Raw genomic sequence first — 15,833 nt, 5'->3', positions numbered from 1 at the left:
GATGGTGTGGGAGAACGGCTGCACTGTGATTGTGATGATGACAGCTCTGGTGGAGGACGGAGAGAAACAGTGTGACCGCTACTGGCCCGATGAAGGCTCGTCCCTCTACCACATCTATGAGGTGAGAGAGCTCCAGGGGGCAGGGGCCCACTCTGACAGCACCACCCACTCATTAAAAGGTGTCTCTCCTGTGTGTTTGTGTCAGGTGAACTTGGTGTCAGAGCACATCTGGTGTAACGACTTCCTGGTGAGAAGTTTCTACCTGAAGAACGTGCAGACACAGGAGACCAGGACGCTCACTCAGTTCCACTTCCTGAGCTGGCCGGCCCAGGGCATCCCCACCTCCACCCGCCCGCTGCTGGACTTCCGCAGGTACTGCTGCTACCTGTATCAACACCTGAGAGGGAGGGTTCATACAGACAGGGCGCAGAAGTGCACTGCACAATAATTGAACAATAATGAAGACTTTTACAGAAATAATTACACTTAAATTACAGATAAACGTGACTAAATATGAGGAGTTTTTGTTTAGGTAAATTCAAAATTGAAATGTGCTCAGTTTTGCTGATGAAGCCTGAGTGATGTGACTGAAAGCTCCAGAAATGTTAACTTTAAAGTCTCGGTTTCACATCGTCAGCCATGTTGGAGCTTTTGCTTTAATTTGACAGTGATGACACACATTTTCATAATTAGCAGTGAAACTCAGATATTGTATCAACACTGATGACACAACAACAGCTCTTTCTCCCATCCTTCGGTCTTTCCTCCCCCGCTCCCTCCTCCTCCCTCCCCCCCGTCACTCCTCTCCTCCCACCCTGTGCGATGGAGGTCAGCGGGGCCTTGGTTTAATTTTGAACATATCTGTCTGTGTCATTCTTGTGGTTTGCAGCTAGTAGTCTGGGTCCAGTTGCATAGTCACAAAAATGATCATGGACTGATGTGGCTGCAGCAGGAGGTCCATCGCCGAAAACCCCTTTTTTCACCCCCCCCCCATCTATCTATCTATCTATCTGTCTATCTGTCTATCTTACATGCAAACTGCTGAAAATGAAACCGTTCACTGACTTATGTTATTTAGTCCTTCAAGTTTTATTTTGAAAGTTTTTTTCTGATTGGAGGGAAACACACTTCCTGCTTGTATATTTAACCTGTTGACAAAGTTTCAGTCCAGACACATGAACGAGCATCACAACAGTTGTATATATAACATAGATATTGTGTTTCTTTTAATGGTGATAATACACATGATTACCAGTCGGAGTTTTTATTTCGCTCCTGTCTAAGCTCATGACAGAGTGATGTTAGATATACACTTTATTACACCTGCACAGCCACATCATCCGCTTCTCTCTCTTCGAGATGGTTTTTTGGTTTTTCTGTTTCATGCTGTAGCGACAGTCGAGGTCGACAGGAAGGTCAGGGAGCGGTGCTGTTGACCTGGACTGTGTCACATTCAGAGGCGTTTCCAAAAAATCAGAAACACTGTGAATATAATGTCGTCCAGTACAACACCACCTTTAACTATGAGCTCAATAATAAACACGTGAATTCACACATTCACTGAAAACTGAACATTATGTCCTCATCAGATTACCATCACTTGATTGGCTGATTCATATGCTGACTGACTGTTTCTCATATTTCTCGCCTCAGGAAGGTGAATAAGTGCTACAGAGGACGCTCCTGCCCCATCATCGTGCACTGCAGGTAAACTTCAGTTTTCATTTATACCATCAAATAAAGACAAGAAGCTAATTTAGATTTTTAAAACCGTTCAGATGATGCAGATCCGCTCTATAGCAGGACCACATCAGTCCACTAGGTGGTAGACATGCAACATTTTTGCAGTGTTTCTGTTTCATCTGAAAACTGAGAAACTTCACCGGTGAATATTTATTTTCCAGTGTAAAGCACATTGAAACTTTATTTAGTGTTACCATAAAGCTCTCTCTCATGCATCAGTGAATGTCTGAATTTTATCAGTTAGATCCTTTAAAACTCTGTGATGCTGTTTCCATAGCGACGGTACAGGCCGGACTGGGACGTACATCCTGATTGACATGGTTCTGAATCGCATGGCTAAAGGTGAGGTCTAGAGGCACAGCATGTGTTTATATATGATCGTGTTTATGGGCTGAGATGTGCAATGTTAACGTGTTTCACCAACAGTCACCGTGATGTAAAAGTGAAACTGCCTCTCACCTGTTCCAGGTGTGAAGGAGATCGACATCGCTGCCACACTGGAGCACGTCCGCGACCAGAGGCCTGGGATGGTTCGCACCAAGGTGAGTGAAAGAAACAGCATTTCATATCGTAGACTGGCACAAGTGCATGAACAGTCCCACCACCATGAAACAGATAAATTCAGACGGAACCTGAACTACACCTCAGAGGAGGAGAAATCAGTGAAGGAACTGAAAACCAGGCTGAAGATCAGTGATTCTCAAACTTTATCACAACTTCAAACTGACGCAGATCAGACTGAAAACAAATCCAATACTTACGTCCAAAGTAGCTTCTGCCTCAGAGGCTGAGAGAGGAGGGAGAGCTCAGCTGCTCAGGTGGAGTCAGAAGTCTGCTGCTCCTCCGTCTCCACCCTCCACCACCACCTGACGGCCTGCAGGTGTAGAACAGGGCGGTTTAAAAGTCAGTACGGAGGCATCAATGATAATTCATTGTCTTTCTTCCTGTTTCCAGGACCAGTTTGAGTTTGCATTGACCGCCGTCGCCGAGGAAGTCAACGCCATCCTCAAAGCTCTGCCCCAGTGAGACCAGTATAATCCAGACCCCCCCCGCCCCCCCACCACCTGACTCTAGCTCTCACTTACCTTTGCTTTTCTCTCTATGATGATGATGATGATGATGATGATGATGATGATTGTCATGATCTGTGTGTCGGGTGATGCCCTGAAATGTAACATGACTTTCAGGTGTGGGGGGATTTACCTTTACACAGGTGTTTATCTGATGTTTAAGTGTTTGTGGCGCCGCTGTGATGTGTTCAGGGACATTCAGAGGAAAAAGATGAAGCTCTATGTCCCATCACACTTTAACTAATGTTTTCAAATCCATCCGGAGTCCAGCGTCATTTTAACACAGATCACTGGTTTAGACTCAGAAGTGATGGGATGATGTTGCTTGTTCACACATCTGTAACCCCCCCTCCCTCCTCCTCTTCCTCCCCCTCCTCCTCACTGCGTCCTTTGTGCCATTCAGATCATTTGAAGTGGATTGATCGTTGTTTACCTCATGCAAGTCAGAAAATGAAATAAAAAAAAGAAAGAAATGCTATTCTATGAAAAAATAAAAGCTATTTTGTATCTGTGAGACCTTAAATAAATCTTTTTGTGTTCAAGTGCTGCAATCACTCCGTTCGACTTGTGACTTTCCTCATCTGACACACAAAAACAAACACAAATGATTATTCTACATCTACTGGCCTGTATATTCAAATATTTATATCATTTCATTTTTTTTAATTTTTTCCAAAAATCTAATTATGTGCTTTTTATTAATCTTGTAAAGTCTCAAATGTTTGACACATAAATAACAAATGAACAGCTCTTAAATAAATGGTGACACTTTTTATTTTCCCAGGGATCAACATGTATTTGTTGTCCAGTCTGACTCCAGGACTAAATATTTGACATCTTATTTCAGTCATCTTGTCTTTAACAGGAAATAACATGAAGCATCTTAAAAAGAAGGAGCTCAGGTAAATTAAATAAACACTTTAAATATTTTTTCAACCTTTTAAAATTAATGACATTAATATATTTGCATTAGATGTGAATCTAACTGATTTATTTTTTCTATTTCTTATTTAATATTTAACATTTTGTAAGACGGATTATACAACTTTTATTTATCTGCCCCCTGAGGCGTCACTGCTTTTAAATACCATGTAGGATTTACTGAAGCTGGTTACAGGTGATAACTAGTGATGAAATAGCTCGATTGATTTTTTGTCTGTATTTGTGTCTGTGGACGTCCTCTGAAGAAAAAAGCTGTGGCCCCATCTTCTCCAACATCCCTGCTCCTGCCTCACTGATAAATCTTTTGTTCCTTCTCAGTTTGTTTCTCGAGTCCTGACCCAGAAACGAAGCTTTCTGCTGTCCCTCAGATCTCAGAGGGCTTACCCTAGAAACGCCACGTTATCAGACCCCGCTGCTGCTCCACAATTAGACGACACTCGCCCCCATCACAATAGCTTCCAAACCATCACTGAGCTCCAGCTGCAGGAGATTAAAGCCTCGTCAGTTATAAACATAATGGAGGTTTAATCCACTGCCAGAGCAGGTCAGTGAAGTAATTCTTCATCATCGTCATCATCATCTCCACCTGGGGCTGAAGTTTAACTCGTTTCAGAATCACAGGCTGCAGTTTTGTGCACAATTACAGACAGAAACAAAGCGTAAGACTGTGCATTTCTAATTAAAGGATTAATACTAAATTCTGCTGACTGACACTAAGAAAAGTGTCAAAATCCACTTTATGACAGTGAACTGAAAACCTCTGAGTTTAGACAACTGGACAAAGTTTTACACTTTAGGCTAATGAATAAAAATATTTTACACCTTTTACCAGTCACATTACTTTTACTAAATCTTTAATACTTGAACACTGCAGGTCTCCACCTCATTTATCTGTTACTGTAAATCAGTTTCTTCTGAGAAATTATTTAGCATTTTATGTCATTTCTCTGGTTTTTGTGATTTGCTGACTCATTTATCTTTGGACAAAACCTGACATTTAACCTTTAACCTTGGACTTTTCCTTTCATCACTTTCTGGGGTGTCATTGACTAACCTGCCAGACCTTCACCTTTAACACTAAGTCATTAACATGATTCAAACATGTCTTAATGCAACATTATTAAATCATTACATCATCACTGCTCGGCAAACATGGCTGCACACATCAGCTGATTTAAGGAGTAAACACAGGAGACGTAATGATTTCTTGGTCTTTATTAGTTGGGATGAATAAAAATGAGGCAGGAAACTCATGTAGCTCACTGGAATGTGCAGAATTTGAAGGAATGAGTCCAAACTTTGTAGCGACAACACTTTTTGGTGTTCAGCTTCTTTTTCTGGGATTGGTGGACTAATGGAGCTGCATCACGCAGCAGATGGTTCAGTGACCTAGTACTCCTCGCCCTCATCCTCCTCCCCGATGCTGTCGGTTCCCACCTCCTCGTAATCCTTCTCCAGGGCGGCCATGTCCTCTCTGGCCTCTGAGAACTCTCCCTCCTCCATCCCCTCTCCGACGTACCAGTGGACGAAGGCCCTCTTGGCGTACATCAGGTCGAACTTGTGGTCCAGCCGCGCCCAGGCCTCGGCGATGGCGGTGGTGTTGCTCAGCATGCACACGGCCCTCTGCACCTTGGCCAGGTCTCCTCCAGGAACCACAGTGGGAGGCTGGTAGTTGATGCCCACCTTGAAGCCTGTGGGACACCAGTCCACGAACTGGATGGTGCGCTTGGTCTTGATGGTGGCGATGGCAGAGTTGACGTCTTTGGGAACCACGTCACCACGGTACAGCAGGCAGCAGGCCATGTACTTGCCATGACGAGGGTCGCATTTCACCATCTGATTGGCTGGCTCGAAGCAGGCGTTGGTGATGTCAGCCACAGAGAGCTGCTCATGATAGGCTTTCTCTGCTGAGATAACTGGGGCGTAGGTGGCCAGAGGGAAGTGGATACGAGGGTAGGGCACCAGGTTGGTCTGGAACTCCGTCAGGTCCACGTTCAAGGCGCCGTCGAAGCGCAGGGAGGCGGTGATGGAGGAGACGATCTGTCCAATCAGCCTGTTGAGGTTGGTGTAGGTGGGACGCTCGATGTCCAGGTTCCTGCGGCAGATGTCGTAGATGGCCTCGTTGTCCACCATGAAGGCGCAGTCAGAGTGCTCCAGGGTGGTGTGGGTGGTCAGGATGGAGTTGTAGGGCTCCACCACAGCTGTGGACACCTGGGGGGCCGGGTAGACGGCGAACTCCAGCTTGGACTTTTTGCCGTAGTCGACAGAGAGACGCTCCATCAGCAGAGAGGTGAAGCCAGAGCCAGTTCCTCCTCCGAAGGAGTGGAAGATGAGGAAACCCTGGAGCCCTGTGCACTGGTCAGCCTGCAGGGAGACAGTTTTTAAAATGTTGTCACGTCACATGAATCAGTGGATTTTACTGTTAAAATGCCAAATGTTCAACAGATCTGAACTCACCAGTTTACGAGTCCTGTCCAGAACCAGGTCGATGATCTCCTTGCCAACTGTGTAGTGACCACGGGCATAATTGTTGGCAGCGTCCTCCTTTCCAGTGATCAGCTGCTCAGGGTGGAAGAGCTGGCGGTAGGTGCCAGTTCGCACTTCATCTGCGAAGCAAAGAGTGATGCTCCACTTCACTCACAAGTCGAACCACTGAACAAACTGGATTTGGGTCCATTTTTTTTCTTGGGACTTTGAAATTTATTGAACCTCATTAATTTTCTGCTTCTACATTTGAGAACTTCAGTTTCATTTAATGAAACTTGTTCGTGAAAAACACATTTACATGTTGGACAAAACCGCCCTTGTTTCAGTTGAATAAATATTTGATTACATGTAAACTTCCTGTTTAATCTTGAGAGAAATTGATGTTTATTCCTGAATAATGTATTAATTAGGAAATGGTGTTTAAACTGAAGTTATCAAACTAAAAAACTTACTTCATAATTCTGACATTTTTAGATTAAACTATTATATATATATAAATCATTTAGAAATAACTCAGATTAATCAAAGGCCCTAGTTTCGTCTTTATTTAGTAAAATCAGTGTTTACCTATGACTGTGGGCTCCAGGTCCACAAACACAGCTCTGGGGACATGTTTGCCTGCTCCAGTCTCACTGAAGAAGGTGTTGAAGGAGTCGTCTCCCCCTCCGATGGTCTTGTCGCTGGGCATCTGACCGTCGGGCTGGATACCGTGCTCCAGACAGTAGAGCTCCCAGCATGCATTGCCCATCTGTGTGCCGGCCTGGCCGACATGCATAGAAATACACTCACGCTGTAGGAAGAAAAAAAAAAAAAAGAGGAACAAAAGATCAGTCACCTTGCTTGACAACCACCGACAGGAATCTGCACCGTAAACCACTTCACATGTAAAATGTTCTTTAATGGTGTTCTGCTGCTGTGCTGGTTTGTACAGCAGCTCCTCCTCTGCAGTGAAGTCACTGACCCAGATCACACACCAACTACTCCACAGGGCCTGCGCCTGTCACCAGGATATGCCCTGGTTTGATTTTTATAATAAGCACCATCACAGTTCTTTCACTGCTTAAAAGACAAAGTCATCTCAATGTTGTCCACAGAAACCATTTGCTTTTTTTAATAGCCCACTATTTCTCTTACTGTGGTCGGACATCTGCAGGCTAAACTACATTTCAGAAATTTTGTGCACGCATGTGCTTTGGTGAAATTTAGGCGGGAACTTTTCTGAGAATCCCCAGCCTCAGGTGACACTTTCAGCAGACCTGATGAATCATGCATGCTGAGTCACACCGCAGGTTGCTGCAGGCCTGTGGCGGGTCCACTCTGCCCCCCCCCCCCGCCCCAAAACTGAGCTGGAGCGGAAGCAGCAGCAGCAAAAAAAAAACCCACCAAAGGGGAGGAGTATCACAAACACCCCCACCTCCTCCCTCCCCCATGCTACTCGCTGCAAAGCCCTACCTTTGTGTAACGTTCACGGACAGGGCGTTATCTGATGGCGCCCGCCAGCTCACATGTTCCAGGCTCGGTTCCTGCGCTCACGGGAACAGCCGGCCACACGGACACACGGCTCTGCAGGAGCCACTTTAATTCATCCAGCGAATAAGACGAACTAGTTCCGCCGTGTTTTTGTCCGCCATCTTTTTTTATTTGAAACTGCGCCAGTAGTTTGGCCTCGTTCCACGTCACACAACGTTACGCACACACTGGCGGGCTCATCACCGCCAACTCCACGTTAATACAACACAATTTAACGGATTTCACGCAATTTTAAAACTACATATAAACTCTTCAACATATAAACACCTAATATTTGATCATTCGGAACTGCATATAAGACAAAAAAATGTAGTTTTTTTTCAACCTCAACAACAGCAAATCTTTCACCGATGTTGTAAAAAATAATAATAAATCGAGTAGATGTTTTTAAATATATTTTGGCTTGAATACTCACCATTTTTCTGACAGTTTTTCTCCTTCTCTCCGACGTGAAGTATCGGTGGCTGAAGGCAGTTCTGAGGAGCGGAAGAGGAGCTGGTCGTATTTATAGTTTCGTGTTGGGGCGGGGCCAAACTGGCGGTTTGAATTTCCTGCCGGCGGGAGCAAACGTTAGCCGGTGCTGCGTTCAGGTGTAGCCAGAAAATCTCAGCTTCTTACAATAAAAATTAATTTAAGACTTTTTAATACTAAGCAGAATATAATTTGATATCTTTTTCACAGTCAAAGAATGACGGAAAACCAATGAGAACAACACGGTCCATAATTGTTTGTTAAGTACATGGATTTATTTCCCTCATTCATTAGGTAACCCTCATTAAACTGGCTTAACCAACATATATGTACTAAAAAAAATCAATATACAGAGGATTGGCAGCATGATTTGTCAATAATTTTGTAATCAAGAATAGTTCGTATAATGGAAAGGTCAAACAGTGAAATAAATTATATCCTCTCATTTATTTAATGAGTGAAGACTGTGCACTGTTTCGAACACCACCGGAGAACCTCAGGTGTTTATGATGACAGGTGCTGCACATGGTGGTGTGCAGCATCGGACTGAAATGTTTTAGTGCTTTTCAAGTGAAGCACGTGATCAGAAACACGTCTCAGTTTATTGTTTGAAGACAAGGACACACATGTGTGACCATATGTGCAGTCATCCACATTTGTACAATTTATCACATTTCATCTCTATTATGTCTAAAAACAGTAAGAAGACACATTGCGCAACCCTGCTGGTTTTGTTTGTTTATTTCATATTTAATATTCCTCCCCCTCTTCCTCTCCTTCATCGCCGATGCTGTCGGTTCCCACCTCCTCGTAATCCTTCTCCAGGGCGGCCATGTCCTCTCTGGCCTCTGAGAACTCTCCCTCCTCCATCCCCTCTCCGACGTACCAGTGGACGAAGGCCCTCTTGGCGTACATCAGGTCGAACTTGTGGTCCAGCCGCGCCCAGGCCTCGGCGATGGCGGTGGTGTTGCTCAGCATGCACACGGCCCTCTGCACCTTGGCCAGGTCTCCTCCAGGAACCACAGTGGGAGGCTGGTAGTTGATGCCCACCTTGAAGCCTGTGGGACACCAGTCCACGAACTGGATGGTGCGCTTGGTCTTGATGGTGGCGATGGCAGAGTTGACGTCTTTGGGAACCACGTCACCACGGTACAGCAGGCAGCAGGCCATGTACTTGCCATGACGAGGGTCACATTTCACCATCTGATTGGCTGGCTCGAAGCAGGCGTTGGTGATCTCTGCTACTGATAACTGCTCGTGATAGGCTTTCTCTGCTGAGATGACTGGGGCGTAGGTGGCCAGAGGGAAGTGGATACGAGGGTAGGGCACCAGGTTGGTCTGGAACTCCGTCAGGTCCACGTTCAAGGCGCCGTCGAAGCGCAGGGAGGCGGTGATGGAGGAGACGATCTGTCCAATCAGCCTGTTGAGGTTGGTGTAGGTGGGACGCTCGATGTCCAGGTTCCTGCGGCAGATGTCGTAGATGGCCTCGTTGTCCACCATGAAGGCGCAGTCAGAGTGCTCCAGGGTGGTGTGGGTGGTCAGGATGGAGTTGTAGGGCTCCACCACAGCTGTGGACACCTGGGGGGCCGGGTAGACGGCGAACTCCAGCTTGGACTTTTTGCCGTAGTCGACAGAGAGACGCTCCATCAGCAGAGAGGTGAAGCCAGAGCCAGTTCCTCCTCCAAAGGAGTGGAAGATGAGGAAACCCTGGAGCCCTGTGCACTGGTCAGCCTGCAGGGAGACCAAATATCAGAATTCCTTCCATACTTGATTACACCCTGAACTGAAATATGACATTTTTGCAGGCAAACTCACCAGTTTACGAATCCTGTCCAGAACCAGGTCGATGATCTCCTTGCCGATGGTGTAGTGACCACGGGCGTAGTTGTTTGCTGCGTCCTCCTTTCCTGTGATCAGCTGCTCAGGGTGGAAGAGCTGGCGGTAGGTGCCTGTACGGACCTCATCTGTGATTGGAGAACACCAAAGATACAACAAGTGGTTCTCAAATCCAGTTCAACCTGCAGTAGGCCTACACGTTTGCATCAGAAAATCAAAATCTTACCTATGACTGTGGGCTCCAGGTCCACAAACACAGCTCTGGGGACATGTTTGCCTGCTCCAGTCTCACTGAAGAAGGTGTTGAAGGAGTCGTCTCCCCCTCCGATGGTCTTGTCGCTGGGCATCTGACCGTCCGGCTGGATGCCGTGCTCCAGACAGTAGAGCTCCCAGCATGCATTGCCAATCTGGGCTCCAGCTTGGCCAACGTGGACGGAGATACATTCACGCTGCAAGAACAAGTCGTTCAGATGTTAAGACCTACTTCAAAATAAAACAAAATTACATCGCACTCTTACATTAAAGTTTTAAAAAACGAACAATCAGCTGGTTGCAGCCATGTTTTAACAAGGCAATGATTCACTTTAGGTAAGTGGGAGAAAAATCTACAGTCCTTCACAAGCCAGTTACGCCATGAAGGGAATTAACTGTAGGCTACTACAGAATAACATGATGAGGTCATGTTTGCATCTCTGAAAACTAACAGGTCTCAAATTAGCCTTTACAGAAGAACAGTGCTGTCATAATCTCCCAAACATTAATGTGCACTGCACACATGTTATTTTCTGTGTTTTGTTCTGTAACTAGGACACAAAATAAAAGTCGTCCTCACCATGTTTTCGTCTCTGGAAGCAGTCCCTTGTTCACCTGAGATGAGTGGTTGGGGATGTTGTGTCAGGTGTGAGTGCACAAAGCTGCTTTATAGCGCAGCATCACCAGGCAACAGCTTGTCGTGTTGTGGTAACTAGAGGAGCTGCAGAAGCAAACAGCACCTCCCTCAATGAAAGATGAGGAGGAAGAGCACAAAAAAGACAATCTACTGGTATGCTCTCCTGCACAGATCTAAGAAACAACGGCTGTTGTTACACACATGAGTAACTACCAACAAGTGGCTGTGAAATACGACCGATAACTGTTGGCTCTCCACTCAAATTTCATATTTCACATTTAAGACATGTTAGTTGTTGCTGTGCAGCGACCAGGCAGGTGTTCAAACTTGTTCCAGGATACTTAAACAGGCCTGGAAACATGGCTGATGGATCAAACTTATGACCTTTCAGTTACAGGATAAAAAAAGTTCTGTATATAAAAAATACTTCTCTAATGGAGCATTGTTCAAATTAAAGGTCCCACATTTTACACTTCTCCTGTGGTTTATCTGAAGTGTTGATCTCCAGCAGAAGATATATTTGTGGTTTTAAGAAGCAAAAACCATCTCAGTGTAGTTTCACATCTCCTCTCTCAGGCTTCTCTCTGGAGCTCTAGTAACAACAGGACTGTGAGCCAATCAGAGGAGAGGATCTGAGCCTCAGTATTAATATAGAGCCTAGACCTGCTGGCATGGACATCTACCTTTAGACTGCACTGGACCTTTAAACTTGGCCCTGTTATATGGCCTCCCTTTTCTAATCTCACAGAGGAGAGAAAACCGATACCTCCCCAGAGTGACCTGAATAGGCTTTTGTTACAGATCAGCATTACATCACCACTTTGGTCGAGATTCATTTGCAATGCAAAGGTGACTGCCTGCCTGGGGAAAACATTAGAGCACGCTTCTCTCTAAGACAGGTGACATTTGAGATTATTGTGTCTTTTCCAGCAGGTTACTGAGCATCGATGATGTGATAAATATTCCCTCTGAGTTTTATCACACCGAAGAAAAAACACAGCACTAAATTTAAGTGCGTTGTTTTAAGGTAAAGACTTGGTGAGCAGTGATTGTTATAATGCAGTTCCTTCCTAAAAAGAGGGAAAACCTTTGAGGAAATTACAGTGTCTGGCAAAAACAGTTGTGTTTCTCTTCAGACACTCTACTGTATGAGCTGAAAGCGGCTCTTTTGCTACCTCTGCATCTGAAGGTAACCTTAGAGACACGCTGACAAACTGCTTCCATCTGCCAAGAAACGATTGCCAGAACATGCTCCCATTTAGTTTCCCTAGTTACTCTTTTCTCAGGCCGTCTTCGCTCCTGGATGTCAGCTGATCCTAACAGGCGAGGCTGCGGTTCAGAGAGGTGTGTGTGCATTTCACTCAACGGCAAACACTCTCATTGCTGGAGTACACAGATAGCTAGAGGGAGAAACTAATCTTCAGCACACAATGGGGAGGTGGTGGCTGCTGTGTTCCTGCATATTCTCATTATTACAGGACAGACTTTTTTACCTTTTCTAACACATTTTCACACAAATAAAACAGACAAATGCTCAGCAGCTTTACTTTATTTCCCATTTTATGCTCTTGTTTTGAAATGTTAAATCAATATGTGATGTTGTTACAGTTTTGTGACTGAAACTGTGGCTTAGATATGTAAAGAATAAAACCTTGTGTTACACTCTTAATATTCCTCCCCCTCTTCCTCTCCTTCATCGCCGATGCTGTCGGTTCCCACCTCCTCGTAATCCTTCTCCAGGGCGGCCATGTCCTCTCTGGCCTCTGAGAACTCTCCCTCCTCCATCCCCTCTCCGACGTACCAGTGGACGAAGGCCCTCTTGGCGTACATCAGGTCGAACTTGTGGTCCAGCCGCGCCCAGGCCTCGGCGATGGCGGTGGTGTTGCTCAGCATGCACACGGCCCTCTGCACCTTGGCCAGGTCTCCTCCAGGAACCACAGTGGGAGGCTGGTAGTTGATGCCCACCTTGAAGCCTGTGGGACACCAGTCCACGAACTGGATGGTGCGCTTTGTCTTGATGGTGGCGATGGCAGCGTTGACTTCTTTGGGCACAACATCTCCACGGTACAGCAGGCAGCAGGCCATGTACTTGCCATGACGAGGGTCGCATTTCACCATCTGATTGGCTGGCTCGAAGCAGGCGTTGGTGATCTCTGCTACTGATAACTGCTCGTGATAGGCTTTCTCTGCTGAGATAACTGGGGCGTAGGTGGCCAGAGGGAAGTGGATACGAGGGTAGGGCACCAGGTTGGTCTGGAACTCCGTCAGGTCCACGTTCAAGGCGCCGTCGAAGCGCAGGGAGGCGGTGATGGAGGAGACGATCTGTCCAATCAGCCTGTTGAGGTTGGTGTAGGTGGGACGCTCGATGTCCAGGTTCCTGCGGCAGATGTCGTAGATGGCCTCGTTGTCCACCATGAAGGCGCAGTCAGAGTGCTCCAGGGTGGTGTGGGTGGTCAGGATGGAGTTGTAGGGCTCCACCACAGCTGTGGACACCTGGGGGGCCGGGTAGACGGCGAACTCCAGCTTGGACTTTTTGCCGTAGTCGACAGAGAGACGCTCCATCAGCAGAGAGGTGAAGCCAGAGCCAGTTCCTCCTCCGAAGGAGTGGAAGATGAGGAAACCCTGGAGCCCTGTGCACTGGTCAGCCTGCAGGGAGACCAAATATCAGAATTCCTTCCATACTTGATTACACCCTGAACTGAAATATGACATTTTTGCAGGCAAACTCACCAGTTTACGAATCCTGTCCAGAACCAGGTCGATGATCTCCTTGCCGATGGTGTAGTGACCACGGGCGTAGTTGTTTGCTGCGTCCTCCTTTCCTGTGATCAGCTGCTCAGGGTGGAAGAGCTGGCGGTAGGTGCCTGTACGGACCTCATCTGTGATTGGAGAACACCAAAGATACAACAAGTGGTTCTCAAATCCAGTTCAACCTGCAGTAGGCCTACACGTTTGCATCAGAAAATCAATATCTTACCTATGACTGTGGGCTCCAGGTCCACAAACACAGCTCTGGGGACATGTTTGCCTGCTCCAGTCTCACTGAAGAAGGTGTTGAAGGAGTCGTCTCCCCCTCCGATGGTCTTGTCGCTGGGCATCTGACCGTCGGGCTGGATACCGTGCTCCAGACAGTAGAGCTCCCAGCATGCATTGCCCATCTGGACACCAGCCTGACCAACGTGGACGGAGATACATTCACGCTGCAGGAGCATAGGAAATAGGTAAAGTTACACACCTTTGAAATTGCACCGTGCAGCCTGGATTCACAGTTTGTGATTTAGCATGTGCTTGAAAGGCGTGAAACTGCAGCAGCTTACCATGGTTAGAAATTCCTGCTGCTGACGTTGAGGATCTGCAGCGGAGGTCAGCCGTCGGTGTGCCTGCTGAGATTTGTCTGGTACTTATAGTTCCTCCAAACTCTATGGTAACAAGCTTTGTTGTCAATAAATGGGGGGTTAACTGGGTGTAGCAGAGGGGAAAAGCCAATAATTCAGCTGTGGAACACATTGTGCAAACATGCTCCGCCACACATCAATAACCCTTCGTCCTGCACCAAGATAATGTATAACCCTGACCCCACGTATGTCAGGCACATAGAAGCCATTTAAGCCACAGGCAACAAAGCAAACAGTGCATTGTTTTAGTGTTTGTGGAGTGCACTGAAGATTAATGAACTCTCTGAGATCTTCATGGAGATTTTCTAAAGTCAGTAGAAGATATTCAGTGAAATCCCCAAATATTTGCAACCAGAGACTTTGCATAAATCCTTCTCACCACCTACGAACAGAACAGTAATCCTACACAGAATTAAACCTTTTATTCTGGCTATTTGTAGGGGTTAGGTTGAGGAGAGCCAGGGTTAAACTGATGCTTGAGTAAGATGAGAAATCCACAACACGAGACATCCACAAACACAAAAAATACAAATGGATCACAGGCACAGATTTAGCAGAATTATTTCATTGAATCTGTAATGAGAGAAGAGATATCAGTAGCAAATTCATGTTTACTCTTTATAGAAATTCATACTTTTATATACATTTATGTCACTTTCTGCATGTGCAGTGTACAAACTGACCAAACGGTCAAACTTTTTAAATAAAATTAGCAAAAGAAATGATAAATAAAAGTTTGAAATGTGTGATTAAAAATGAGCCTCTCTGGCCTTGAAAATATCGTAGTGAGTTTTGTGCTTCTGTTTCGTGTATGTATGGAAAAAACAGGTGCAAGCGACAACAGGACCATCTCAGTTTAATGTTTAACCAAGAGGAATGCTACAGAACTGTTTAACCCCTGAGTATATTTATTCTTTTTTAATGAATGTGTCATGTTTATGTTACAAAAGCTTTTATCTATCAAGTTTTATGTGTTTTTTAAGTTTCACTTTCACAGAGGACAAATGTGCAGAAAGTGTATTTTTACTGTAAATGCAGAATCTGTTTGGCTGAGGCTCAGAACCAAAAAGTCTGTGGTTAGTTTCAGTTCAGTCTCTTTGGTTCTTGTCCTGTTCCCTTTCTGCTGTTTGATCCATTGTTGCAGCAGAGGAAGCGCCCCCCCCCCATCGCCCCATCGCCCCACCCCTGCTGCTCTGTTGTGTTTTCCACATGATTGGGTGTCCTGTTGTTATAGAGACACTGGAGGTCATAGTGCTGCTGCTGGTATGAAGCTCAAAATGTCAGCAACAATGTAGATTTGCAGCCAGAAGCCTGGGTCCAGTTCATTATATAATATAAATGTCATTAACACTGAGTTAAATTTAACACAGCTCATTTTTTTATAAAGCAGGCTGTTTCCTAAAAGTTTTCCCAGATTTCTACGACATGATTTAATAATTCAGCACCGCCTGTGTTTATTATAACCAGTAA

General features: G+C 45.7%; 4 protein-coding genes and 1 long non-coding RNA gene across 9 annotated transcripts in view; 1 reads left to right on the top strand and 4 right to left on the bottom strand.

The window, feature by feature from the left end:
• Window positions 1-3,367, top strand: part of ptprnb (protein tyrosine phosphatase receptor type Nb) — a 31,389-nt gene extending 28,022 nt beyond the window's left edge. For all 5 annotated transcript variants that reach the window (XM_071479669.1, XM_071479668.1, XM_071479667.1 and 2 more), the window contains 6 exons: window positions 2-121; window positions 206-372; window positions 1,654-1,707; window positions 2,021-2,085; window positions 2,212-2,285; window positions 2,698-3,367. In XM_071479669.1, the coding sequence (XP_071335770.1) occupies window positions 2-121; window positions 206-372; window positions 1,654-1,707; window positions 2,021-2,085; window positions 2,212-2,285; window positions 2,698-2,769 (552 nt within the window). In that variant the 3' untranslated portion in view covers window positions 2,770-3,367. The remainder of the gene's footprint in view (window position 1; window positions 122-205; window positions 373-1,653; window positions 1,708-2,020; window positions 2,086-2,211; window positions 2,286-2,697) is intronic.
• Window positions 273-2,701, bottom strand: LOC139622413 (uncharacterized). Its single transcript, XR_011691236.1, has 3 exons — window positions 2,505-2,701; window positions 2,203-2,265; window positions 273-397 (listed from the first exon to the last, which is right to left on the bottom strand). It is a non-coding gene; the product is annotated as an uncharacterized lncRNA (long non-coding RNA).
• A 1,588-nt stretch (window positions 3,368-4,955) lies between the features above and the next one.
• On the bottom strand, window positions 4,956-8,351 carry LOC139622399 (tubulin alpha chain-like). Its single transcript, XM_071479698.1, has 4 exons — window positions 8,188-8,351; window positions 6,810-7,032; window positions 6,213-6,361; window positions 4,956-6,119 (listed from the first exon to the last, which is right to left on the bottom strand). The coding sequence occupies exons 1-4, from the start codon at window positions 8,188-8,190 to the stop codon at window positions 5,145-5,147; spliced, it is 1,350 nt and encodes a 449-aa protein (XP_071335799.1). The 5' UTR covers window positions 8,191-8,351; the 3' UTR covers window positions 4,956-5,144.
• Window positions 8,352-8,968: 617 nt separating this feature from the next.
• On the bottom strand, window positions 8,969-10,967 carry LOC139622397 (tubulin alpha-1A chain-like). The gene is made up of 4 exons (XM_071479696.1): window positions 10,912-10,967; window positions 10,306-10,528; window positions 10,059-10,207; window positions 8,969-9,974 (listed from the first exon to the last, which is right to left on the bottom strand). Exons 1-4 carry the CDS (start codon window positions 10,912-10,914, stop codon window positions 8,994-8,996), a joined length of 1,356 nt encoding a protein of 451 aa, XP_071335797.1. The 5' UTR covers window positions 10,915-10,967; the 3' UTR covers window positions 8,969-8,993.
• A 1,532-nt stretch (window positions 10,968-12,499) lies between these two features.
• On the bottom strand, window positions 12,500-14,337 carry LOC139622398 (tubulin alpha-1A chain-like). Its single transcript, XM_071479697.1, has 4 exons — window positions 14,286-14,337; window positions 13,946-14,168; window positions 13,699-13,847; window positions 12,500-13,614 (listed from the first exon to the last, which is right to left on the bottom strand). Exons 1-4 carry the CDS (start codon window positions 14,286-14,288, stop codon window positions 12,634-12,636), a joined length of 1,356 nt encoding a protein of 451 aa, XP_071335798.1. The 5' UTR covers window positions 14,289-14,337; the 3' UTR covers window positions 12,500-12,633.
• Between the last annotated feature and the right edge of the window lie 1,496 nt (window positions 14,338-15,833).

Source organism: Trachinotus anak, unplaced genomic scaffold (assembly GCF_046630095.1).
Source record: "Trachinotus anak isolate AG129_WGS33_773 ecotype Australia unplaced genomic scaffold, CSIRO_AGI_Tana_v1 ptg000006l, whole genome shotgun sequence".
Taxonomy (NCBI): domain Eukaryota; kingdom Metazoa; phylum Chordata; class Actinopteri; order Carangiformes; family Carangidae; genus Trachinotus; species Trachinotus anak.
This window is presented reverse-complemented; position numbering and strand designations above follow the sequence as displayed.